We start from the raw sequence: 26,792 nt of genomic DNA, 5'->3' as shown, positions 1-26,792 counted from the left end.
GCTGTGATTTGGTGAGGGGTTGGATAAAGAGAACCACACTGAGACAATCTCTTTGTATTGATGGATGAAAACCAGAAATCAAGCTAGATATGGTAAAGTACCAAGAAACATACCATACACAGAAAAATCAAATATAGAAACAGAGAAACTCAAAATGATGCTTTTTTTTTTTAAAATACAGATTTATTACTTTTTTTCAGAGATGAAAAATTGGGATTTTTTTCTTAAAATTCGGGGAACTGGAGATAGGTCCAAATATCGGGATTCTCCTGATTTTTTCAGTATGGTTGGCAGGTCTGTAGTAGATACAAAAGGCGCATAAACCTAGTTGGTCATCAGCAAATGTAAAAGCTTAACCTTCCTTTATGGTTAGCATGTGTTACTAAGAGATACATTCAATCATATACATGTTTAATACAGATAATTCATCATGAAATTCAAATACTTTTCAAGGATAAAATATTAATTTTCTTACAATATAGTTACCTGCATACGACTACTGCTGATTATGATATGCAGGGTCTAGACAATTTCATTGTACCATAATAATGAGTGTCTTTCTGGATGATATCTGATGACAACCTATATGGGAAAATATTTATAAAGTTGCCTTTAAGTTCCATGGGACCTGAAGTCACTGACAGCCAATTTGTGCTACCTACCTTTTGATCCAGTAGCGAATTGGCTTGCCAAGTGGCATTGGGTTTGGTCCCTAACACACATCTGATCTTGTGGCTTGCCAAGTGGCATTGCTTTGGTACCTAACACACATCTGACCTTGGCCACTTTAAAACTTCCTGATTGTCATTTTCACTCACTTTTGTGAAGCATCACTCACTAACACACTTTAGAGCCAAATGACATTGAATTTTGAAAGCATTAAACTGAGCATTTTTTAATGAGCCTTTTCAAACAATTACTATATTCATGGATGTATGCTCCACTTTTTATCAGCATGAAGGTGCTTGATAAAGATTCCAAGAAATTGCAAAAGAAATATTGACTTATTTTTTTATGCAAACATTAACAATGTTTATCTTAATCCTTGTAAGGAGAAAGATGTTGGAAAGTCTCTTTCTAACAATAAAACTAAAACCTTGTTTCTATGAGAGTGCTTTATGTACAAATTATTGCAAACATTTTCTACTAAATTTTTCACCTGATAGAAAGATTTGAATATAAGAAGTAAATTTGTTATAATGTATTTCAAACTCTGTATGCCTGACGCATCTGCAGTCTCAGGTTCAATATCAAATGGTGGCATTTGTGATTGTAAAGTGGTAACCGATGCAAGGTTGATGTTTTCTGGATGGTTCTCTGGACCACATTGTTGAGCTACTCATATTAATTATGAGACCTTGTTGTACAATCCATGTAAAATAAAGTTCAGACCAAATATGGCATGCAAGGGAAAACTGCATATCTCACCTGCAGTGAAGTGGGGATGAATTTCTCAGGACTGGCAGCATTCAATAAGTAGAACACATCTGTCTCCTGGTCATAACACAACAGGTTTGTATGCTTCACGATATCACACCTGCAAAAAGAAACTATGTTTACTGATTGTGCCATAACAGATGCATTTGCATGACAACATCACACCTGCAACAACAGAACTGTTGAATATTTACTAGCATTCAAAAGATAACTATATCATGTGATGTATGTTTGATAACCATATCATGTGATGCACGTTTGATAACCATATCATGTGATGCATGTTTGATAACCATATCATGCGATGCATGTTTGATAACCATATCATGTGATGCATGTTTGATAACCATATCATGTGATGCATGTTTGATAACTATATCATGTGATGCATGTTTGATAACCATATCATTTGATGCATGTTTGATAACCATATCAGGTGATGCATGTTTGATAACCATATCATGTGATGCATGTTTGATAACCATATCATGTGATGCATGTTTGATAACCATATCATGTGATGCATGTTTGATGACAATATCATGTGATGCATGTTTGATAACCATATCATGTGATGCACGTTTGATAACCATATCATGTGATGCATATTTGATAACCAGCTATACTGGATATAAGATAGTCACAATTTTCTTTTAGTAGATCTCATTACATATCTTTTGGTGAAGACTCTTATGACTATTCAGGACAAGTGGCAAAAACCAATATTTTCAAGATGGCTGCCATGGTGGCCTTATTGGATGTCAGCCAGTGCTATTTTCATTTAGGACCAAGAAAAAACATGGTAAGAAATATTTTGGTGAAAACACATCATTATAAAAATCCAGCTAGGAGAAGTTGCAATAACAAGATTCCAAAAATGGCCAGCATGGCAACCTTTTTTGATGTCAGATTAGCACTATTTGAATTCAGAAATAACTAGATATCATTCAGGTTAAAATCCCATGTTGATATGACTTTCTGATGATTAGGCACAGCAATAACAATATTTTAAAGACATCTGCCATGGATGCCATACTGCAGATTAGATCAGGGGCCCCGAGTGGTCTAAAGCACCCTCCGTTACGGATCACTGCCATCTCCCCTCTGTCTGCGTCGGTTCGACTCTCGAATTCAGCCAATGTGGGTATGTGAGAAAGCTTGCCAGTAGCTTCTCGAGGGTCAGTGGTTCTTTCCGGGGGGTTTCCCGGGTTCTTCCTCCACCATTAATACTGGCTGCCACGTATAGCCTATCGTGTGCTGAAAAATGGCGTTAAACCCCACAGCAACAACAACAACAGCAGATTAGATCAGCACCATTTTCATTATTTTAAAATCAGGAGGTGTACCAATAACAATTTTTAAAGATGGCCATAGCGATGGCCAAACCATTTTTATTTAGGATCAGCTAGACATAATACAAAGACTTTTAGTGAAACACCCCAGGACAAAATGACTTTCCAATCAGTTTCAAGATAACTGTCATGGCAGTCATATTGGATTGGTACTATTTTCAAGTAGCACCAACCCATACATGCCAACCTCTGATGAGGAACAAGTGTAATCCAAGTGGACAAAAAGAGGAATCCAAGCAGAGAAAGAAGAATCCACAAATAACAAGCTAAAAATTCAATAAACAATGATTTATTTGCCCCTCTCATCTTTTAACATCCTTTACTGCTTCAAGTTTTCATATGTAGCACTTTTAGCTTTCGAAAGCAACAGATTTTCATGCTGCATCTTAAATCACTTTGTACCAGTTGAGACTATGAAAGTTTAACACACCAGTAGAGCACTAAGTACCGGCTTACTGAGCCTGGATCTGAATTCACTTTTATTTTTGTTACCAATACTGAATAATCTCTCACAGTCAGCATTAGAATGGTAAAGAACCAGTATTCCTTTCATAACCTGACAAAGAAGAGGAAATTTATATCTTCCAGTGATTGTGTCTTTTAGCTGGGAAATAAGGTGCCACTGCACATCAACTCTATCTGCATTAAGTATATTTTCAGGTAGAATCCCAACTTTATACTGCAGGAATTCTCCTTCCAGATGATCCAAGGTAGGCAAGGATGGTAATAGAAAGGGATATCTCTTGACAAAGAATCTAACACTTTTTAAGCTTTTTGACTGTCTCTCATTTACATCAGCAACTGAAGCATTTAAAAGCACTTCATCGCCATTGGGGAATTTCTGGAGCATGTAATCACAGGCTGTAGCATAATAATTTCTAACATTATCATAAAACACCTTCACAGCTAGAGTAGAATTGTGTTTTATGAATTCTCTTGCTTCTGCACCAATAGCAAGATCTTCATTATCTTTCTATTAAGAACTCGGTAAATAAAACCTCTGCATTTATAACATTCATGTCTGCAATTTAGTTCTAGTAGTAAGTAAGTAGTATTACCTTTGTATTGGAGTTCATATGATGAGCTAATTTGAGGTGTTTCTTTGTTTTCAAGTGTTTCTCCACATAAAATTTACCACCATGCCCAATATTAAAATCGTTTCCGCAGACTGCAATGAGCATGATGCTGCCCTAGAATACAGGGACTCGTATCATTGCTTAAAACTGACATTTCATACATGTACTATATAGTACATGTATGACAGGTCAATTTTAAGCAACGATACGAGCCCATGTGCCCGAGAATGGAACGCTGTATTATGCCATTCATGTATTCATCTTTGAAGGATTCATTTTTTTGTGTCTATTTCTGATCCACCATAGCTGCCAACCTTCTAGGTTCATAATCAGTGAAAAGAGGAATAAAAAATGTGACTTTGGACATGAATTAGTGAAAAATACCATGACAATAACTCCATCCACTCTGACCGTCAATGCTACACTATATCAAGTTCGCAATATAAACTAAAACACTACATATATGCAGAAATATTTATTTATCAAGACATGATACTGTGGAAGACTTGAACTTCCTCAACTGCTTTAACGTAAATTTGTTTTCTAAACAGTTCAGATTTTCTTGCCTGATGGTTGATCTTGGTGACTAAAATTGCTGTCAAATATTTTTCTGCAGCTAAGGAGGCCCTAAAGTCTGTCTTATTTTCCTCACTAGAGAAAATACTCTTTCGCTGTCACTGTTGCTGTGAGGAATGCACAGGAGCTGCAGCACTTTTGGTTCTTCCACAGGAACATTTGAAGCGATTTTCGAGTCCGGGAACATGTCAGAACAAATGTTTACCATGGTCTCCAGATGATGAAGGTAGATCATCTGGAGACCAGAAAACTCACAAATAATGCTTCAGCGTTGGTAGCCTGCAGGTCTTCCACAGATGGCTTAAAATATTCCAGAGCTTAAATCTGCGAATTCTTAATTTTCCCAACTTCTACGGTTTTTTTTACAACTGATGTGCTTCCTCACATCATCTCTGCGATGGCACATTGCGTGCAAAATGCATGATGAATATTAATGTTTAATGGCAGAATGCGCGGCCAATTTGTGATATATTCCAAATTAAACATCACTTTTTGAGTAATACATTTCTTTTTCCTTGGTGGTGAAGACATTTTCAAGATCTTACATACGATGCTGAACAGTAACTGAAATCAGTGTTGGTGATGCATGCGCGGAGCAAAATTCTGGTTAGGCCCCAGTTTTTCTCAAAAGCATTTGTAAAACTACTCTTATACATATAGATTAAAATAGGCTAAAATGCTTGCTACCAGGCCAACTGTACTAATTGGATGAAAATCTACTAATATTGCGACCAGCAGTACCAGGCCATTTCTGCAACTGTGAATATCACGACTAGGGCTTAACGGTAAATCAGTTATTTTGTTAAAGATTTAAAATAATTGAGGATTGGAGAATTCGTGAATTTTTAGCTTGCAGCGTGAATCCGTGAATCGCTGTAAAAGTGGTGAAATTCACACCAAATTCATGAGGGCTGACAGCTATGGATCCACCTGTGAAATTCTTTGAAAAAATAAGTGCTCTAACACAAATATTGACTAGAATAAAACTGATGATTTTTAGCACCAAATAGTAAAATTATTTCCACATGGCCTGCAATAGACATCATGTGATGCTGCCTTCATGTATTCATCTTTGGAGGATTCTTGTATTTTATGTTTCATTTATTTTTGGCCTTTTTTTTAATCCATCTGTGAAATTATTTGAAAGGAGATATTTTTGCTCTCATACATGCATCGACTAAAATAAAGTATACTTTTTAGAGCCAAATACCTATAGACTGGTTCTGTACTAAATATAAATTAGAAAAAAGAATCTGCGAGTAAATGTTAAAAATTAGAAAACCAGTCTGTTCTCTCCTCATTAAGCCATACAGCTTCTATAAATAGAATACAAGGTCGAAAGTTTGAAAGTAGAACCAGCATGTTTCTGGGTAATAGGATAGTTGCTATAAATAGAATATAATACTGTTAGGAAAGTGCAAGGACAAGCGTACTCTTATATTGTAGTTACGCAGAAGCCATATTTTCTAAAATACAGTCTGTGGGATTAATGGGATGTTAATAAAAATGAGAAAACAAACAATTGGTTTTTGAAGGTGGATATAGAGAAAAAGCGTAATCCATATACGTTTAAGCATAAGGCGTAATTTAGTGAGAGAAAAAAGTGTAATGTCACACAATAAGAAGACTTTAGCTGAAAGCTGGACATTGATATGACCATTCAGTAGCAACAACAAGAATTTCAAAATGGCAGCATGGTGGCCATATTGGCACCATTTTGATTTATGACCAAGAAGCCTAAAAGTCCTCCTGTGAAACCCCATGCCAATATAACACCAATTCTGAAGGAGTTGATATAAAAAAAAGTTTTAAGATGGCTGCTGTGTCAGCCGTAATATATATCTGAGTGGCTACATTTTCAAAGAGGACAAACTAGACATCATAGAAATCTTCCTGTGAAAATCCATGGTAACATGCCACCCATTCTGACAAGATTTTCAAGACAGCTGCCATGCTGAATGTGAAATTGGCAGCATTTTAACTGGGGACCAACATAGCATCATAAGAAGTCTTAGTGAAAAACATATGATCATTCCATTCAGGAGGAATAATTATAACAACATTTTCAAGTCATCATGGGCAGCACCACTTTCAACAGGATGAATATGTGTGTAAAGTTTCATTGCAATCCTCCAAGTAGTTCAGGCAGAGTAGCAATAATGAACTTGTGCATTACAGACATTTCCCATCAGTTTTTCTGGTCAATTACCAGTAGAGTTGAAAACCATCATTTAAAATGCCCAATACAACACTGCAAACTTTCTGATCTTTTTATACCCTGTACCCATTTGTTCTTACTTTGTGTTTTCTTTGATCCAGGCTGCAGTCACCATTTTTGTTGAGATTACTGTCCCTTCAAAATCTGTAGCTACAATGCTGACATGAGATCCAAAATGGCTACCAATCACATATACTGTATCCTCCCATTGCAACACATATTGATAGTTCACTGTATTTCTGAAATGGAAAAAAAATCATTACCAACAATGAACTCTTTCTAAATGGATACCTTCAGGTGAAGATTTTTCTCTCAAGGAACTCTATGTAAATAATTTTCCTAAAGGACACTTCTATATAAAGTAGACTAGTCCAAAAAGACACTTCTTTGCAAAGTAGACATGTCCCTGATGACACACTGAATTTGCCAGAGGAAATAACTATATATCTGTCAAAGTAAAAAGGACACCCATCTAATATGGAAAACACATCTTGCTCAAAGCAGACCTTTTGTATGAACCTATTTATTTATCCGCATTATCAATATGTTACTGGGATTAAATTCAATACCATCATGCCTCTAAATCTTGACAGGCATGTACAGGGAGTATTACTATGAAAATAATTTTTACATGTACACATTAAACAAGCGTTCACTCTGTGTTGTCACATTCATTGTAGTTTACTTAAGTTTCTGTAAATATACTCATCTGATGGTTTTACTGATATTTTTCCAAACAACACAGAAAAAAACTTTCGTGGTCTGTATGGTAAAGAAACAATTCTATCTAAATTAAATTGTATTGGGTCAGAAGCATTAACCCAACACACTAAAAGAAATTATTATATTAAAGACTTGTTATACAGACAGATTAAAATGATGCCAATCAAATAAGTTTTGTTTTGGAACAATTTTTTCACTCTTCCATGATGTCTCAAGAGATCATGTAGAGATGCTCTGTGACTGAAATAGGTGTTAACTGTTTATCCTGAAAGAGGCACAGGAAAAAGTTGCACCGATGAAAGCCAAAATAGCAGATGATGATAATGTTCTTGTAATAGTCCTTAAAGACGTGTGACTTTCCCTGTAACTCCTTCAAAAGAGAAGATCTTCTATTTTGTAATGACCCCTCCATGAACAAATAGCCAAATTCCTTGCTGTACAAGGCTCTTCTGACAAGAACCAAAAATGTCTGTCGATGTAGTAATGGAAAACCTGTGCTAAAGCTTGAGCAGAATTTCTTCCAATCGACTGAGTAGATTGTTCACCAAAGATCTGTCGCTCCTCATTATGTCAGGACCAGAACAGTTGGATTGGAGGAATGGTAAAACCCTAAAATCCATCTCAAATGTCTGATGCAGCATCCATGACCCTAGTTGCTACTAAATATTCTGAAGTGGGGCAAGAGGTGGGTTTCCCTAAAATGTGAGCTGGCATGCATGTTGACTGTGATTTCTAGCAAAGGCTTATATAAGCTGATTTTGGTCTTTACACCAAGTCTAGATCATAACCCAGAGAGCAAGCCAACTGGAAAAGGATGCAGCTGAACAAGTAGGTGTGCAAAAAAAGATGGCAGAGAAGGATCAAGCTGAGAACTGAGCAAGCTGAATTGGCAGAAACTGTCTTGCTGTAATCAACTCTCTGCTGAAAACTGACTCAGAGAGTCAAATTATCTATTTGAGTGATGTTCCAAGAATAGCATACTCTGAAGGATGATGTACTGGAAGGGGGGAGACTAGCTTCTCTAAATTTAGTAGAGAGGCCAACTGAGTGAGAAGATTGTTCCAGCCCTGCACTGAAGATGAACTTATCACATATTTTTGCAGGATCTGACTGATGTTGAGTCAAAAATAAATTGTGGAGTAAAATATTTCTTTGAGAATATATACCCAATCACATTAAAGTTATGAAATTTAATGGTACTACCTTCAAATCCATCAATCCCAGAGAAGCTATGATATAATCTTTCCCATCTTTATAACAAATGAGCAAAGGGAAACAACTCCCCTTACCATCAATAGGTGGGTAACCATCAACTGGATGCTTACCATTTCAAGCTGAGTGATCAACAAGGATACATGCAGTTGCTGGGAGGTGTGGTAGGCTTTAATAACAATGTGACTGCACAAGAATTCAAAGTAAAACATAATTTACTACAAAATTTAATTTCACAATTAAATACATTCCATGAGAACAATATAGTAGGAGAAAAGGTACAAAGAGAGAATGCATCAGATTAAAACCTATATTGCAACCATCCTTCAAGGGAAGAATGGATGGATTCCCGATACAAAAGATAAACCACTCTCCTAACATGAGGAGAGCACTGAATACGAATCTGGCCAAATCATGAGAACATACTAATCCAGAACCTTGTACTGATGTTACATTGCCTTGGTGGTCATTTGGACCCACTAGATTCAATTCCTGTATTTGCAATGCTAGAACAATGACAAAGAAAAAAACGTAATTACGCACACCAGCCAAAAGCATTCATCTGTTAAATTACATCAGTATAATTCTAGTTTGAATTCACTACAAATTCCAGTGGATGTCTCTGTCCAAGTATATTATTCTTTGAATGAGTATTCTACATTTCCAGAGAAGAAACACTTGAATTAAATAATCTGAAGAAATAAATTCCAATCCAAATGAATTACTGGACATAACATAATACAAATGATTCTGCCAAAATCTGAAAGCATGATTAACAGATTTTGAAGAAAAAAAACATCAGATGATAACAAACTAACAACGATGCAAAACCAAACCCCAGATGAGGAACAAAAGCTCATAGTTCTTGAAAGTTTGTTACCATAAGACATGTGATGGAAATCATGTAATCCAAATATAACTTTATAAAACAAAATACAATGTCCTTGATTCAACTTAAGATAATGATCCTCAATAAAAGAGAAAAAAAGTTGGGTTTTTTAATTACAAAACTGACACTGGTTTTGGGCAAGGTCAGCAACTAGATAAAATGTTGGTTACCAACAACATATAATGAATTATTATTTATTTTTAAAACCAATGCAAATATACATAATACTACTCACATGTCTGAAAGCGGTACTCTCCATTTTTGTGAACCATCAGACGTGCCCAGACCATACAGACCTTCTTCTGATAGGGCAAAAACCTGGCCTCCTAAAAATAATAATAGCTTCTTTCAAAATTAGGACAACTTTGATGAATCTGGAATATTAAACATACAGAATTAAGCAATATAATGAATGGAGATGCTTATTTTGTAATTTGTTAGTTTTACTGCTATTAACTGCAAGGATAAAATGTAATAAGATATTTTACCTGTGAAATTTGTGTAAATTACAAGATGTTTTAACAGTAAAATTTACCTTAAATACCTACATAAGCTTTACACAGCTGACTGGTACATTAAACACCTATACAAACTTTACATGGCAGACTGGTACATTAAACACCTACATAAACTTTATACAGTTGACTGGTACATTAAACACCTATACAAACTTAACATGACAGACTGGTACATTAAACACCTACATAAACTTTACATAGCTGACTGGTACATTAAACACCTATAAAAAAGCTTTACACAGCAGACTGGTACCAGTTATGGGTGATATTCAGTTTGTAAGGAGGAATGAATATATATAATTGCATAGTGCTGTAAATAATGTACAATGTAAATATCATTGCAATCTCCTTAAAAGTACTCCTCTAAAGAAATAAAAAATATTCATCATTTCAAACATTGGTCAATTTGGACTAATGTTGGGTATTTGCTATTATGATTCGTAGGTTTACAAATCCAATGAACAAATTATTAATAATAATCATTGTAGAATTTTTTTATGGTCATAAGAAACTTTAAGCTACTACATGTACAATGAAATTGTCAATTTTATTGTATTTATTGCCCATACAGACATTCACAATACATCCCAGAGACAAGATGTCTTTTTAACTATAAAATTCAAATCAAATTGAATATATCTACTGGATTTCCAAGGCTGGATTTGGGTAATATGTTGAAAAGATTTTCCTTCCTAAAGACAAAATTACAGTGGTATAATCATAGGCGATAATAACTTGCTCATCAAACAAAACAACTTTTTCAAATAAATTGTTTATTTTCAATAAACATACCATCAGCATGAGCCAGCCACATGGAAATTAGAAAGCACTTAAACATCTGATACCGTATCCTGTACACATGGAATTAACTTAGTTAAGTGACTGAGTAAGTTACTGAGATAACTGAGGTAAGTGACTGCGGCAATCACAACACGAATCTGTAGCTCATCTTTATGGTCAATTTTAATGAAAACAAAATTTGACTCTTTATGCCCACCACAGACAATTTCTACTAATATAATGGATTGGATATAGCACCTATGTTAGAGCTTAAATATCACTTTACATCATTTGACATTTGGACCAAGACACCAGTCACGTACTACATTAAAAAACATAATACTAATAACATGGAATCAACAGATAAACCTATGATACTCAATACTGCTAAGCACACACCCCTCCCACCAAAAAAAGACAAGTGATAGAAATTGCAAATTTAGCAATTTTAAAAATACTACCTCTCTTCCATGTCAATTATATCCCAAATTATGAGTTTCTAAATTCAATAATCATCACATTGTACAATATAATACAGACTTAAAATTATCATAGAGTATAAGATTTTCCTGTATCTTTCTACTACTGTACATACAATGTGTACCTTACCTCTTGTCTTGTCTGTCAATGCAGCTGATGCTCTGAAGAATATAAAATAAATAAAAAAATATACCGATTAAACAATTTCTAGCCAAAAATTTCCTAAAAGTAAGCTGCTATCGTTGCGAACTTAATGACAAATTAAAATTGATTCACTTGACCATTCGTAACTGAATACTGATGTAGTAATTATTGCCAAATACAATGTGGTGAAGAGAACCATGAGAAATATCCATCATTTCTGCCAGTTTACCAGAAATGATGCAACCACTGTTTTGTTATAGACATAAACAAATTCCAGGAACTGATGCCGCTGCCTTTTCATTTGCCTCATCATTATCATGATGTTTATAAAATTGGCCCAAGGTCAAACAAGTCAATAGTGATAATGTAGACTGAAAGAAATGTGGGTAGGTCTGAAACTCAAGGGCTATAACTCTGCTAAATGATCAATAATGTTGGCAACTGATCTCATGAAAATCAAACTTAGTACCAAATTTGGATGAAATCCAATAACAATTACGGGTTACTGTGCAGAAATGAAAGTGGGTGGGTATAACAATCAGGAGCTATAATCCTACTAAAATACTTAGAATGTTAACAATCAAACTAAGCCAAGGTCTCATCAGTAAAATGCAACGTACCCAGTTTGATTAAAAACCAAATTTTGTAGAGAAATATCCTCCTAGAATAATAACTAAATGGTAATCATCGTAATGATGCATTAAGTTTACATGTCAAACTCACAAATCAAAACTCCAAAAGCTGTTTGTCACATCATTTTGCTTATTGTAGCAACATAACTGCTAAAAGGTTATCTGCTTTCCAAGGTCAAGTTAGCCTAGACTATTCTCACCTTGAACATGGTGTTAAAGTCTCCAACCAGCTAACTGAGGAACAGTCATCCTATTCAGTACTAGGGTCTGCATACAATGATGGAATGGACATGAATGGTTGAGGTGTGCCAAAGTACCTTGTAGGTACCAACAAGGCACTGAGCAATATCTGTGTTTTGCAGCCAAAACTGGGTATACCAAGAATACAGGTCACTGAACCCAGTTTTGCAAGTCAAAAGTGTAAGTTTAGACTGAGCCAGAACTGGTGTGGTGTGTTTGATGCTTTGTGCCAAAATCCCTAAGTGACCATTCCAGCAAAGATCACAGTGGCCTGTATTATGATGTGTCTGATACGTCAACAGTTGTTCCAGATGGGGCACCACACCATGCAAGTTCCAGTTGATTAGGCAGTGGCAATAAGGGTAATGGTAGGGTCAGTGCTGTGTGAGAAACTTGTGATATTTGGGATTGTGGAATTTTCTTTGAATTGGCAAGCTTTCTTCAATCAGGGAATCAGTCAAAATGAAACAGGGGACAAATGCATCGCAAAGATTGATGGTGTCTTCATCCATAATCATGCGCTTCATAGCTCTTTGATTTGCCCAAGTTACTTGTCTGTCAGTCATAGTCAGCAATGAATCTCCAGACCAGAAAAAACATATAATTTGTATGGCCTGTACTGAACCTATTTATACTTGTTATGTGACCATCTTCAGACAGCATGAATTGCTTCTGCGCCTTCAAGTTAATCATGAGCAATGTCTGCAATTACAAGACATATACTACCATACTATGACTTTTATAATAAGCAAAATGATATCATTTTGATGACATACATCAACTTTCTTTGTGATTATGAATGTATCACAGGGCAATGACTGAAATCATACTATAATTACGCCATATCTTTCATCAATTAGCACGGTCATTATATCAATGACACTGGCATGAAGAAATGTGCTTTAAAGCTTCTCACCTGAAAACTGGCACAAAAACATCAACATTAATATGAACCTGTGCTGGAAATTAACACTGGCATAAACACAAATTGACACAAAACAGTGTTCTCTGACAGGAAAGTGCTCAAATATATCTGATATATTTAGATCAAAGAAAAAAAGCATTGAATTGTATGATCTCAATCAGAACAAGCTTCTCGTCAAAAAGTGACTGAGCTCCGAGAAAATAAAACTGAAACCAAATGTTCAAACGTAAGCAGACTCCTGTCAGGCACCTGCTAGAATACAGAGATACTGTGTTATTTCTCCAAATCATGCAAAGGGGCAGTATTGTGAAATTCCTATACTCATCCATGTAATATTCTGAAACCGGAAATGATCAAAAAGCAATAAGATGCCACAAGACCCATTTTCATTTATAAATGAAGATAAGGCATGTCTGGGTAACTTTTGAGGTATTACCATGAAGATAAGGCATGTCTGGGTAACATTTGAGGTGTTACCATGAAGATAAGGCATGTCTGGGTAACTTTTGAGGTGTTACCATGAAGATAAGGCATGGCTGGGTGACTTTTGAAGTGATACCATGAAGACAAGGCAAGACTAGATAACTTTTGAGTTATTACTGTGAAAATAAAGTGTGCCTGAGTAACGCTGAGATATTACCATGACAATAATGCATCTGGGTAATTTTGCCATGAAGATAAGGCATGTCAGGGTAACTTATGGTGTTACCATAAATATAAAGTATGCTATAAAAGACTTTCAATGTTTTATCCTCGTAGTAATTTCAATAAAACAAGTTTTGGTCATGATATTGATATTTCTGATACTTTTATAAAAATATTTGAGCACTCATAAGAATAAAAGCAACATTTTTGAATAAAAAAAGGTGCACAAGACATTTAAATAAAAATATGGACAAAAGGTTTTCAATGGATTGGGTTGTGGCCACAAAAAAAAAAACAATAAACTGGCAAAGAACAAAATTCAGTGGTAATATTTTTCTCTTCAAAGCCAGGCCAAACCCTATGTCTAGTTTTGACAAGTGTAAAGAAAATCTTACCGTTTATCTGTGCTTCCAGGAAGGAAAAACTCCCATATCAAATTTCCTGTTGTAGAGTCCCATCTGATTATTCTCCTTCCTCCAATAACAGTTACCAGTGCTGAAAAAGAAAATATCCATGGTATTTGCATTCATAATCAATTAGTTTTTCCTTCTCATTCACACAAATACAGGTCATCTTATTTTTTTTACAGCCCAGACCAAATCCTCACCCAAAACATTAAATGGTCAGTCCCTAAAATGTGCATTCCTTTAAGTCATCTCTTAAACAAGTATTACAACTTTCAAAAGAGTGATACATTCCACAAATGAATTTAAATCTCCTCTGAAAAAATTCCAAATCGCTAGATAAAAAAGCATTTATGGCCAAAGAAAGATTTGTTACAACATTATTACTGTTGTTTTTGATCTGTAACTAAGAATTTCAACTGTGTAAACACAATAATGGAATGGAAAAGACATGAAAGGTAATAGCTTAAAACCTGTATTATTTTTATGTCATTTATTCCCATCAAAATAGGAGATCACCTTTGATGACTGAAAATAAGCAGTTCCAACACAGAATAGACATGGTTTCTAAAAGGTTTCAATTGAAAGCATCCTTTTTTTTACAGTGCTAAACAATAGCCCAATGCCTGGGACACCACTAATTTCAGACTGGATTGGGCAGTCTGCTATTGTAAGAGAGGTACCTATCAAGCTTGTTTAAAAAGAAAAAGAAATTTGCCAGAGAAAACATTGATTATGAAATGTGGAAATATATTTTCAAGATGTTGACATATCTGCAATAACATGGTGCGATATGATTAAAATCCAATCACCACTGTCATAAGTGAAATGAAGATCTGATTTCAATCAATTTGGTTTGTCATCTTAAAAACAAGACTTTGTACTCCCAAACCCCATGACAGTAGTTTTTTTTAACAAAAAATAATTTTTTGCAATCTTCGAAATAAATATATTTTTTAAAACACAACACATTCACCACTTTCAGTATACGTAGCATGTATAAAGAGCAAACAATTGGAGCTGACGTAAAACTATCCATAATATATCATTAGGCAGTTTAAACAGCAGTAATTAAAAGGCCAAGAGGTCAATACATCACACGTTACTTAAATGACTGACAATAGCTAGTGATATGTGCATAGCTGCCAACCTTTAGTGAAAATAAGGATAAAAAGTCGTGAATTTGGAAATGAATTAGTACAAAATACCATGACAATAACTCCATCCACTCTGACTGTCAATACTACCCTATATCAAGTTGTCAATATAATACTAAAACACTACATATATGAAGAAATATTTATTTATCAAGACATGATACTGTGGCAGATGTGATCTTCCTCAACTGCTTGAACGTAAATTTGTTTTCTAAACAGTTCAGACTTCTTGCCTGCTGGTTGATGTTGGTGACTAAAATTGCTGACAAATTTTCTGCAGCTAAGGAGGCCCTAAAGTCTGTCTTATTTTTCCTCACTAGAGAAAATACTTTTTCGTTGTCACTGTTGCTGTGAGGAATGCACAGGAGCTGCAGTACTTTTGGTTCTTCCACAGGAAAATTTGGAAGCGATCTTCGAGTTAAGGAACATTTGTCAGAACAAATGTTTAGCATGGTCTCCAGCTGACACAGGTAGACTGTGTTCGACAAGAAAACTAACAAATAATGCTTCAGCGTTGGTAGCCTGCAGGTCTTCTGTCAATGGCTTAAAATATATTCCAGAGCTGAAATCTGCGAATTCTTATTTTTCCCAACTTCTATGTGTTTTTTGCAACCTGACATCGTCTCTGCGATGACGCACAGAGTGCACAAGGCATGAATATCAACGTTAAACTGCATAATGCACAGCCAATTTTTGATATGTTCCAAATTAAACCTTCACATTTTGAGTAATACATTTCTTTTCCCTTGGTGGTGAAGACATTTTCAAGATCTTATACGTGATGCTGAATGGTAAGTCAAATCAGTGTTGGTGACGCATGCACGGGGCAAAATTCTGGTTAGGCCCCAGTTTCTCTCAAAAGCATTTGTGTAAAACTACTCTATACATATAGATTAAAATAGGCTAAAATGCTTGCTACCAGACCAACTGTACTAATCGGCTGTAGATGTACTAATATCGTGACCAGCAGTACCAGACCATTTCAGCAACTACGAATATCATGACTAGTGCTTAATGGGAAATTGGTTATTTTATTAAAGATTTAAAATAATTGAGGATTGGAGAATTCTTGAAATTTAGGCTTGTGGAGTGAATCCTCAAATCGCCGAAAAAGTTGTGAAATTCACACCAAATTCGTGAGAGTTGGCAGCTAGTGACATGTGTTTGAAGTCTGCAGTGGGTAAGCCCACTGTGTTAATTTGCATAGGTAGGATAAGGACAATGAATGACTCAGTATAGGTAAATCTATGTGATGCTAGATATGTGTAGGAGAACAACAGTTATTACACATCATAGCTAGGAATGGGAATAATTTAGCCATATGTATTATAGATATTTGACAAGTTTGTGAACAGGAGCAGTGTTTCTTTCAATTCAGATTTTCTGCATTAAAATGCAAAACATGATCATTTAAGTTGATCGAATAATGTTCTAGTGTGATTAACTTTTGAAGCCAATTCAGGCAGCAACTAGCTATCAGCAAAGCCCAACAAAAAAAAGTTTCACAATGCCTGGTTGATGGAGCTTTACCCACACAAAAAAAAGAGGGGGAAGCAATTAATTAAATACATATACTGCAAACATATAGGCATATGTCAACTTGGTTCTGACCAGGATTTGCTCAGAGAATCCAGCAAAGAAGTTTGAACACAAGGACCATCCAGTCTCTAGCAAGTGAATTGTTCAAGACTAATTACACTTGCATTACCATCACACCCCCTATTTAACCCTACTGAATTTATTTACTGATTCTTATATCTGACTGCTCTCATGGAAATCCAAAACATCTGCATTCATCCAACAAACTACGAAATAAATATGAACTTAAATGTCAGGTCCATCTGTTGTTGTATACTTTCATAGGTAATGCTATCAACACTCAAGAAACATCAAATTAACATTTAATCTTTGGTAAATACACTCAGTGTAAATACAGATTTCCCCTGGTTAAAATACTGTCAGTGCTACATTTTCCCATGGTTAGTAAATCAATAGGTAATTTAGTCCCTTAGCTTTAAAATGATGGTCCTGAAATATTGGTCCATCTTGCAAAAAGCAGACCAATACATATTTCAGAAAGTAGTCACTATTGACTACTGAGATCATGACAGGTGTCTCTAATGAAAAAGCTGAGATGCAGGCCTTGAAATGCTTCAGGGAAAACCCTTTAACAATGGCACATATCAGCAGAAGTAAATCCATCCTTTACAAACTCACCATCATCATTATATAGCAGCTGGTCAACTTTTCCACGAGGTCCCTCTTCAAAAACTTTCCTCCATGCTACAAAATGTAAAAAGATACATTAAACATATTGCTATATTTAGATACTTATTGCAAATATTTACAACTGAGCCGCCTGCTAAATTTATTTAATTAAAGAAACGTGATTTGTTCAGTCTAACTGCTAGTTAGATAATGCTCCGAGACTGATTAAATATGAATAATTTTAGATAATGCCGCACATAAGTTGAAATTTTCAGAAAAACAAAGTGATTCCCCCATAATGTTTACAGGACACCAAAATCTTGGGGATTCAAAAACTCAAATTCTGTCTTGAAATAAAAAGAAATTATTTAAACTCTGAAATAAAAATTACATCCATTTCAGGGCCCTGAGTGGCCGAAAGCGCTCTCCGTCACGGATCAGTGTCATCTCACCTCTGTCTGTGTGGGTTCGAGTCTAGAATTCGGCCAATGTGGGTATGTGAGAAAGCCTGCCAGTAGCTTCTCGTGGGTCGGTGGTTCTTCCCGGGTTCTTCCTCCACCATTAATACTGGCCACCATACATAGCCCATCTTGTGCTGAAAAATGGCGTTAAACAAACCCCACAACAACAACAACATCCATTTCAAAGGTTTTTGTTTTCATTCATTAGCCACTTAGCTGTAGTTGTTGATGGACCATATTGTTTTACTAAGTTGACAAACTAGGTTCATTCAACAATAAGAACACCAGACAATTTTGTCTGTTCTAACAGCACTTTGCATGCATTAATGATTACATGCATATGATGCTAGGCACCTTTCCCAAAGACACACAGTGGCAGCCAATCTGGGATGGACATAGCAGGTATCAAACCTGCAACCTTTGGATTAAATATTAGCTGATAGACGACCAGAGTTGTAATTCAAGGATCATGTGTCCAATGCCTGCCTTGACTGCCTCAGGAAAGGCACACAGCTCTCATCGACTTGGTAAAACATAACCAGCAATGTGTTTAAAGTGCCAAAAATATTGTCTGGTTTTCTTATTGTTTAGGAGTGTGATGTGTTGGGTGGGCAAATAAAATGGATACAATATAATACTTAGATACAAATGACAAGTAATGACTAAACAGTTTCAAGCTACAAACAATACAAATACCATGAGTTTAGAGTGCTGTTGTTGTTGTTGTTGAAGGGTTTAACGCCATTTTTCAGCATACGATAGGCTATACATGGCAGCCAGTATTAATGGTGGAGGAAGAACCTGGGAAACCACCGGAAAGAACCACCGACCCTCGAGAAGCTAATGGCAAGCTTTCTCACATACCCACATTGGCCGAATCCGAGACTTGAACCTACACAGACAGAGGTGAGATGGCAGTAAGTAACGGACAGCGCTTTCGACCACTCGGACACTCGGGGCAACAGTTTAGAGTGCACCCGTATGTACATAATAACATGTTTGCAAATGTGGAGTGTGTGACTGCTAATTTAATCTAATACATATAGTACAGAAAAGTCTCACAACAATGGAGTTAAGTCCTACAATAACAAAGACATTCTGATAAAATTTGGAATAATGGTGGAATTAACTATCAGAATGACTTACCAATGCTTCCATTGTGTGTATGAATAGCAGCAAGGACATTCTTCTCCGTGGACACAAATATTTTCTTCCCCATCCCCAAGCCTGGACTCTGCTCCCAATAAAGGTTTTCTACCTTACCTACATACTGCTGTCTCCTATAAAATAAGAATTTAAATTTTAAACTTGACATACTGTAGATAATAATAGTTTCTTAATCATTAATTTGCTATTTTGAAGATTGCTTTCAAATCAAATACATATTTATAACTGATGGATGATCATTTGGCATAGTTGCTAGTTCCATGGATTCTCTAACACAAAAGTTACATTACATATAACACCTGAGAGAGCTGTTTATTCAATGCCTGAAGGCATCATAAATAAAGTTTTATACAGGTACATGTGACTTTTCAATACAAATTTGCATAGATAACTTTATGATATGAAAGCGTTCATGACTATGGCAGAAAATTGGTAAAACTGAATAAGTTAAATCAAGCTTTCTTTCACCTATAATTAGAGAAAAAATGTTCTTCTTAAAGAAAGGTCTGCAAACCCCTTGATTATAACATGGTTCCTATCAAAAGGCTACTGATTACAACATGGGTCCTGTTATAAGGCCCTTAATTATAGCATGGTTCCTATTAAAAGGCTATTGATTATAACATGGGTCCTGTTATAAGGTCCTTGATTATAACATGGTCCCTATTAAAAGGATATTGATTACAACATAGGTCCTGTTGTAAGGCCCTTGATTATAACATGGTTCTTAGTAAAAGGCTATTGATTACAACATAGGTCATGTTATAAGGCCCTTGATTATAACATGGTTACTATTAAAAGGCTATTGATTACAACATGGTTCCTGTTATAAGGCCCTTGATTATAACATGGTTCCTATTAAAAGGCTATTGATTACAACATGGTTTCTGTTATAAGCCCTTGATTATTGTTGTTGTTGTAGGGTTTAATGCCATTTTTCAGCACACAATAGGCTATACATGGCGGCCAGTATTAATGGTGGAGGAAGAACCGGGAAATCCCTGGAAAGAACCACTGACCTTCGAGAAGCTACTGGCAAGCTTTCTCACATATCCACATTGGCCGAATCCGAGACTCGAACCCATGCAGACAGAGGTCCCTTGATTATAACATGGTTCCTATTAAAAGGCTATTGATTACAACATGGTTCCTGTTATAAGGCCCTTATTATAACATAGGTCCTGTTACAAGGCCCTTAATTATAACATGGCTGCTGTGTGAAGGCCCTGGTTTATAACATGGTTCCCATTACAGGGCTATTGATTACAGTATGGTTCCTGTTACAAGGCCCTTGATTATAACATGGTTCCTGTTACAACCTTCATTAAAACATGGTTCCTGTTACAAGGTTCTGCATTATACTATGATTCCTTTTACAAGGCCCTTATTATACCATGATTCCTGTTACAGTGTGACATGGCTATAGCACGCTCTGTTATAACGTACTTTGATATAAAATAATTGTGGCATGGCTCCTAATATTTCCTATGCGTGCATCTTTCTCATATTTAAAAATAAAATTTCTTCTTAAAAGTGTGAAAAATAACATGCAAAAGGTTACTATCATTTTGCTGAGAGGATAAAAAAAAAAATAATTCTAATGTAAGTTGATCATGTCATGGTTCCTGATATTTCATATTCATGTATTAAGTTTATTCAGGGATCACACTGGGCTTTGCCAAAGGCTACTAACATTTTGGGGAACAGATAATTTTTTAAGTCTAATATAAGTTGATCATGTCATGGTTCCTGATATTTCATATTCATGTATTTTTTGTACTTGAAAAGTATTTATCTCTTCTCAAAAGTATGAAAAATTACATGTAAAACATTTATTCAGGGATCACAATGAGTAGTGGCCAACATTGCAAATTGCAATTTGTTATACTTACTGGCAACAAAATATACCACACGGTGATCTTTTTTTGCAAAAACATTGTTGGCTGTTTAAACTTGTATATACAATCTTGGGTTTCGGAGTGGAGAAATTCAAATGCACTATGAAATGAAGCTGCAGACATGGATATAAAATGCACTGGAATTTATCTATTGTTACATAAATAAATCCTTTCTTCATACTGACAAACCATCTTAACCTGTACGTTGTTATATCATAATCCACGTACACTGACATCTGGCCTGAGTATTTTACTGTAATACTCAAACTATCACACTAGCAGAAAAACTACAATTGACTACACTTTGAAGGCAGGAAATGGAATAAATACAATCAACCAAAACACTGTTCATTATTTTAACAAAGGTACCCAGAAGAAATAGTTTTGCTGAAATGTTAATGAAAACTGATAGCCTTTGAAGCACCAATAATTCTGTAAAAATCCTAAGCAAATTTTGAAAAAGATTCAGTCTCAATGTTATACATTTATTTGATATTGCCACGGGAATAACAAATTGGCATTTGTTTGGTTCTCCAAATTCATTCTTTAGTGGTGACTTCAATAGCACACGTACCCTTCATCAAAGTAAGTTGCTTGCAATCTTCTAGAACAATAAAGCGCATTTCATCAAAGAAAGTCAATGCCAAACTTAAATAAATGTAATGCAATATGATGGCTTTTTGCATTGACCAAAATCTAGGCTGGTTTAAATACATGTACATGTAAACAACTAAATAGCCATGTGATAATGGCAACAATATCATAGTGAATTGTTTATTGATGTGTTTGTACACAATGGTATATAGATCAAATGAGGACTACCATTGTTTATATGTGTCTTACTTGTTTTCTAATGGGATGTGACTGATACATGAAATTTATATCATAATCTATGCTCAGATTTGTGGACTTTTCATATACATGTACGGTACTTAATGCATTATGGACTTTGTTACATAAATTTAAATTGTTAATGTACCTGTGTATTTCAGACTAATGTTGTCTTCATTTAATTGAATGAAAGACTTTGTGCACCCACTTTTATTATCCAACCCCTTCCCCAGCATGCTTATTTTGGTACATGCATCCATTTCTTCAGCTAACTGACTAGGTTGTTTATAACAAAGTTCAGTCTTTAACACAGTCGGGCTCTATGGACCCCAACCACTGTGTTATAGTGGGGTCATACTGTATGCAGGGTTCATAATGAACTCTGAATAATAAATTCAAAGACTTTCCCCAAACTTTCAAAGGCCACAAACATAGATTTCCTAAGACCTATTTTTGCTACTATTTTGCATACAGGTTATATGAGAACACAACAAATACAAAATACTGCAATATTGTTTAATAATGAAATCCAAACTATAATTGATTTCCTAAAATTGATTTATAGTGATCTAGATGATATGTTAACATTCATCATTTTTAAAAAATATTTAACTTATGCATCAGATTTAATACAAAATAAATTGTTCTCTTAACCCTTTACCTCATAGAGCATAGTGACAAAGTGCAGCACGCTATAAATAGAACACCTGTTACCTAGCAGACCGCATCCGCATAGGCATGCCTGTGAATTGTTAAGCAATGTAGTGGTGTTACGTTTAACAGCAGTTTTAACCATTTTACGTTTAAGGTAGACATCTATTATATATGGAAAAATTGAAGAGTAAAGTCCGATTGTTATAGCTGTGTAATTATTTTTCACAGAAGAATATTTAATGTGCTTTAAAATCGAGAGAGAACTCATTCACCGTCATGTCAGTGAGGCCGTGTGACCAACCGTAGCTGCCATTTCCCATACTCGAAATTTACACGTTTTTCGTCTGCGTCTACATCACTAAGTCATCTGAATTTAATAATCAATACAAACTAATTGCTGCTTACATAAATATCATAACCTTTACCAAAGTTATTGAATCTTTCGTGGTTGAGATTCTACTCGTGAAAACTTCGTAAGTACTGAATGAAATCCTGCCTGTGAACTGTTAAGCAATTTAGTGTATGTTACGTTTAACAACAATTTTAACCATTTTACATTTTTGGTACACATATATTATATGTGGAAAAATTTAAGAGTAATGTCCGATTGTTATAGCTGTGTAATTATTTTCCACAGAAGAATTTTTTTATGTGCTTCGAAATCTTGAGAGAACTCGTTCACCGTCATGTCAGTGAGGCCGCGTGACCAACCATAGCTGCCATTTCCGATACTCGAAATTTACAAGGTTTTTGTGTGCGTCTATATCACTAAGTCATCTGAATTTGATAATTTATAAAAACTAATTGCTGCCTACATTAATATCAGAGCCTTTACCTAATTTATTGAATCTTTCGTGGTTGTTATTCTAATCGTGAAAACTTCGTACGTACTGAATGAAATCCGCGGCTGCCATTTTGGAGAGTGGAGATTACGACCCAGTTACTTTAAATAGCAGATATCGACCAGTGCATGAATAGCGACCACGTGATCTGACGTAATTGTCATTCGCAGAAATGAATGTAGTATGTAATAGGGGGATTTTCCCCGAAGGTGGCGCTACGAAAACTATCTCAAAATGGCTGATGTTTACAGCAGGCTTCAAAAGGCGCTTATATGCGAATACTGCAGAGGCGTCAAAAGGCGCTTCCATGCGAATGGAGTAGAGGCGTCCAAAGACGCTTGTATGAGGTAAAGGGTTAATAGACATCAGCACTGCTTTAAATGCATTATTATAATTGATGTTTTCTCTCCTCAATCATTTTATCATTTTGGTAACAGAAGCCACCTGTCAACTTTTCCTGTGCTCTTCTCCTAAGAGCATTTGACGCTGTGACAAGCACAATGAGTCCTCTTAACTCTGCTTCTTCTGCCCTCTGAACAGAGAAAGCATATAGGCTGGCAATGTCAGCTTCAAGACACAGCTTTTAGGCTTTAAGTCCTTCCACTTCATCCATTGTTCACTACCATTTCTTTCCTTCTCTGATTTTCTCTTCATACTCTGCTTTCTTCTTATCCAGATAGGCATGGTACTTATGTCTTGCAGAGGAGGCATATGTCATCATTTTATTGCTAATGATGATTTCCAAAGGTTTACCTGCTTTTCTCATTGTGTCAATGATTAGCCTTTGAGCTCTGATGCTTTTTCTGCTGAGATTCTCAAAAGATACCTGTTTGTTGACAGAAAATCCTCTCTTCACTGTTGCCTGCCCATGTGACAACATTTTCTGGAGAACATTCCAAAGTTCCACATATTCCTTTCTTTTGGAAAAGACAGAATAAAACACTTCATCGAGACTGTCATCTCTGTTCTATTGAAGCCTTTCAAGGAATGACTGACTGGATAACTTCATCCACTAATTTTCCATACTGAGTCAATATTAAATCACATCGGTACTCTTCCTCACACATAATTCAAAACAACAGTGTGTAGTTACTGTGTACTAATTTGCATCTTACCTTTGGCATGACTTGTAAGAGCTCCTTCTTCCATCAAAGCCAAGTTGATCCTTTATTACACAATGTACAAAACATCATTTGTTTACATGTTTTATCCTTTTTCATCTATACCTAGTATTTCTCTTGTTCAAGCCAGATATCGTTGAAAGAGCAAAGACCTGGGAGTTTGAGACACAAGAGGAAACAAAACTGAAGACATAAATCAACTGAACATATTTTGAATCCTCGAGCTAGTGTTACTTTTGCGCACTTTCTACATAGAGTGAGCAGGACAAGTGGTTTCAGAAAATTCACTAGTCCCACCTTTCTCTTCACTAGTCCCATCTTACTTTTCACTGGCCCCAAACTGGAAATCACTTGCCGAGATTTGATGAGACGCATGTACTTAATTCATAGAAAACAACAAACGAAATAATATACAACATAATTATTTCTTAAAAGAATTTAATTTTTAAAAACATTGGTTGTTATACATTTGGCTTCTTCAGGTTCATGTATATGTTTTAGCCCATGGATTTGAAATTATGTCCATGTATATGTCTGCCACCTTCTGAGTCATATATTCAAGACTGGGATAACAAGCACACTCAGTATCCGTCTTACGTTTTATCCCTCCATTTTCAAAAAAATTTACCTTCTCCGAATTGCCGTTATTACCTTCCTTGAGAAAACAATTTAGCAAACTCATTTTATCCGCAGAGTAACTAACAGCTTGCTTGACAACTACTTCTAAAGTGATCATAAGATCAAATTTCTCTTTTAAAAACGATCAGAGATAGCTCATTAATTAGCATAATTGTTTCATGTAAGACATAGCGCATTTTGATTTTGTTTAGGTGCTATGTCTTACTATCCAAATAATGGCCTTGTATAGTGTGTTCCGATGTTGCTGACAGTGGAATGAGTAATCAAAGTTTCAGGAACATCTCACACACTTGGCAGCCTATATCAATATTTTCCCACTAATTTATGTGTAATTAATATACTTACTGTGCTGTCTTTATCCTGGTGGAATAAAAATACGACACTAGTAAATGGATGCATTTTCACGTTCCGTTCACATACATTTGAATTTGCTGCAATGCGACGGTAGTCGAGGTATGCCGAAGTAAGTTCCAAGTAGATTGATTACACAAAAATTAGAGAAGAGTGTTGATATAGGCTGCCATGTGTGTGAGATATTCCTGAAAGTCTTAGTACTCATTCCGATGTCAATCGACATCGGTACACGCTATACAAATCCGTTATTTGGGTAGTAAGACATATCACTAAAACAAAAACATGTACTATATCTTACATTGTTGGACTACCGGGGATCTCTGGGTCATTTGGCATGGAATGTCTCAAATGTATTCTGGAAATTACACATACCCACTTATTTCAGTTGGCTAAATCACTATAGTAGCTTTTCTAGAAACCGTATATACTTGGTTGCATCACCACAGAAAAATAGCTTGGCAGAAATGAAAAAGCTGGTATTTCATTAATAATGACCTCCTGTGCAAACACGAGTATTTCTGTTGGCAACACGTGAACGTTCCCTGTGAAGTATTTCATTTTCAAAACTGTTTTCTACATCTTCAAACTAAAGCAAAATGAAGGCGTTTCTTACCAGTCAAATTTTCCTATTTGATCTTCATAAAGGGATAAAACAAAACATAAATGAACAATAATTAAAAGGCCACGAAAAATGTCGCGAGTACCCATTTTTAATCCAAGGTAAATGAACGCTTGAAAGTAAGTGAAAAAGAAACTGTAATCGCTTACTTAACCCGTATGCAGACCGATCTCCCTAAACACAGTAATGTACGGTAAAGGACAGTGAAGGAGACGAAAATAATGTCATGTAAAAGAAATTGCAGGAATAGAGTACATGTAAATTAAAAGTACATTTCTGGTACAGGTTGTTATTGATAATGTTCACCCATTTAAATTAATATGAACATTTAGGGCACTCGTGTATTGTAATGGAACTCCAACTTGAAGTATGTATACAACAATACAATATATATCCTTTTTATTTTTTATAAATGTATTGGCATGAAACTAAGCATACTTATATTTATTTATGTAAGTCTTCATTTTCTGACTTTTATTATCAGATTTTATTTTTTAAGTTTGCATTTAAAATATTTAGCTACAGTAATGAAAGGAAATGCAGAAATGGTTATAGAATTACAATCGTGTAAGATAGACATTAGGAACTGA

The 26,792-nt window shown here is 35.4% G+C and overlaps 1 protein-coding gene across 1 annotated transcript in view; it reads right to left on the bottom strand.

Moving 5' to 3' along the window:
• LOC149781636 (ER membrane protein complex subunit 1-like) overlaps window positions 1-26,308 on the bottom strand; it is a 93,910-nt gene extending 67,602 nt beyond the window's left edge. Inside the window, exons 1-8 of the mRNA XM_089935700.1 lie at window positions 26,197-26,308; window positions 19,224-19,357; window positions 17,626-17,691; window positions 14,243-14,342; window positions 11,391-11,422; window positions 9,719-9,809; window positions 6,740-6,898; window positions 1,429-1,537 (exon numbers count right to left, since the gene is read on the bottom strand). Of these exons, the coding sequence (XP_089791826.1) occupies window positions 1,429-1,537; window positions 6,740-6,898; window positions 9,719-9,809; window positions 11,391-11,422; window positions 14,243-14,342; window positions 17,626-17,691; window positions 19,224-19,357; window positions 26,197-26,291 (786 nt within the window). The 5' untranslated portion in view covers window positions 26,292-26,308. The remainder of the gene's footprint in view (window positions 1-1,428; window positions 1,538-6,739; window positions 6,899-9,718; window positions 9,810-11,390; window positions 11,423-14,242; window positions 14,343-17,625; window positions 17,692-19,223; window positions 19,358-26,196) is intronic.
• Between the last annotated feature and the right edge of the window lie 484 nt (window positions 26,309-26,792).

The sequence above is a fragment of the Sinohyriopsis cumingii genome, chromosome 15 (genome assembly GCF_028554795.1).
Source record: "Sinohyriopsis cumingii isolate HCF-2022 chromosome 15, ASM2855479v2, whole genome shotgun sequence".
In the NCBI taxonomy this organism is placed as follows: domain Eukaryota; kingdom Metazoa; phylum Mollusca; class Bivalvia; order Unionida; family Unionidae; genus Sinohyriopsis; species Sinohyriopsis cumingii.
The sequence above is the reverse complement of the archived record's forward strand: the minus strand, read 5'-3'. Positions and strand labels throughout refer to the sequence as shown.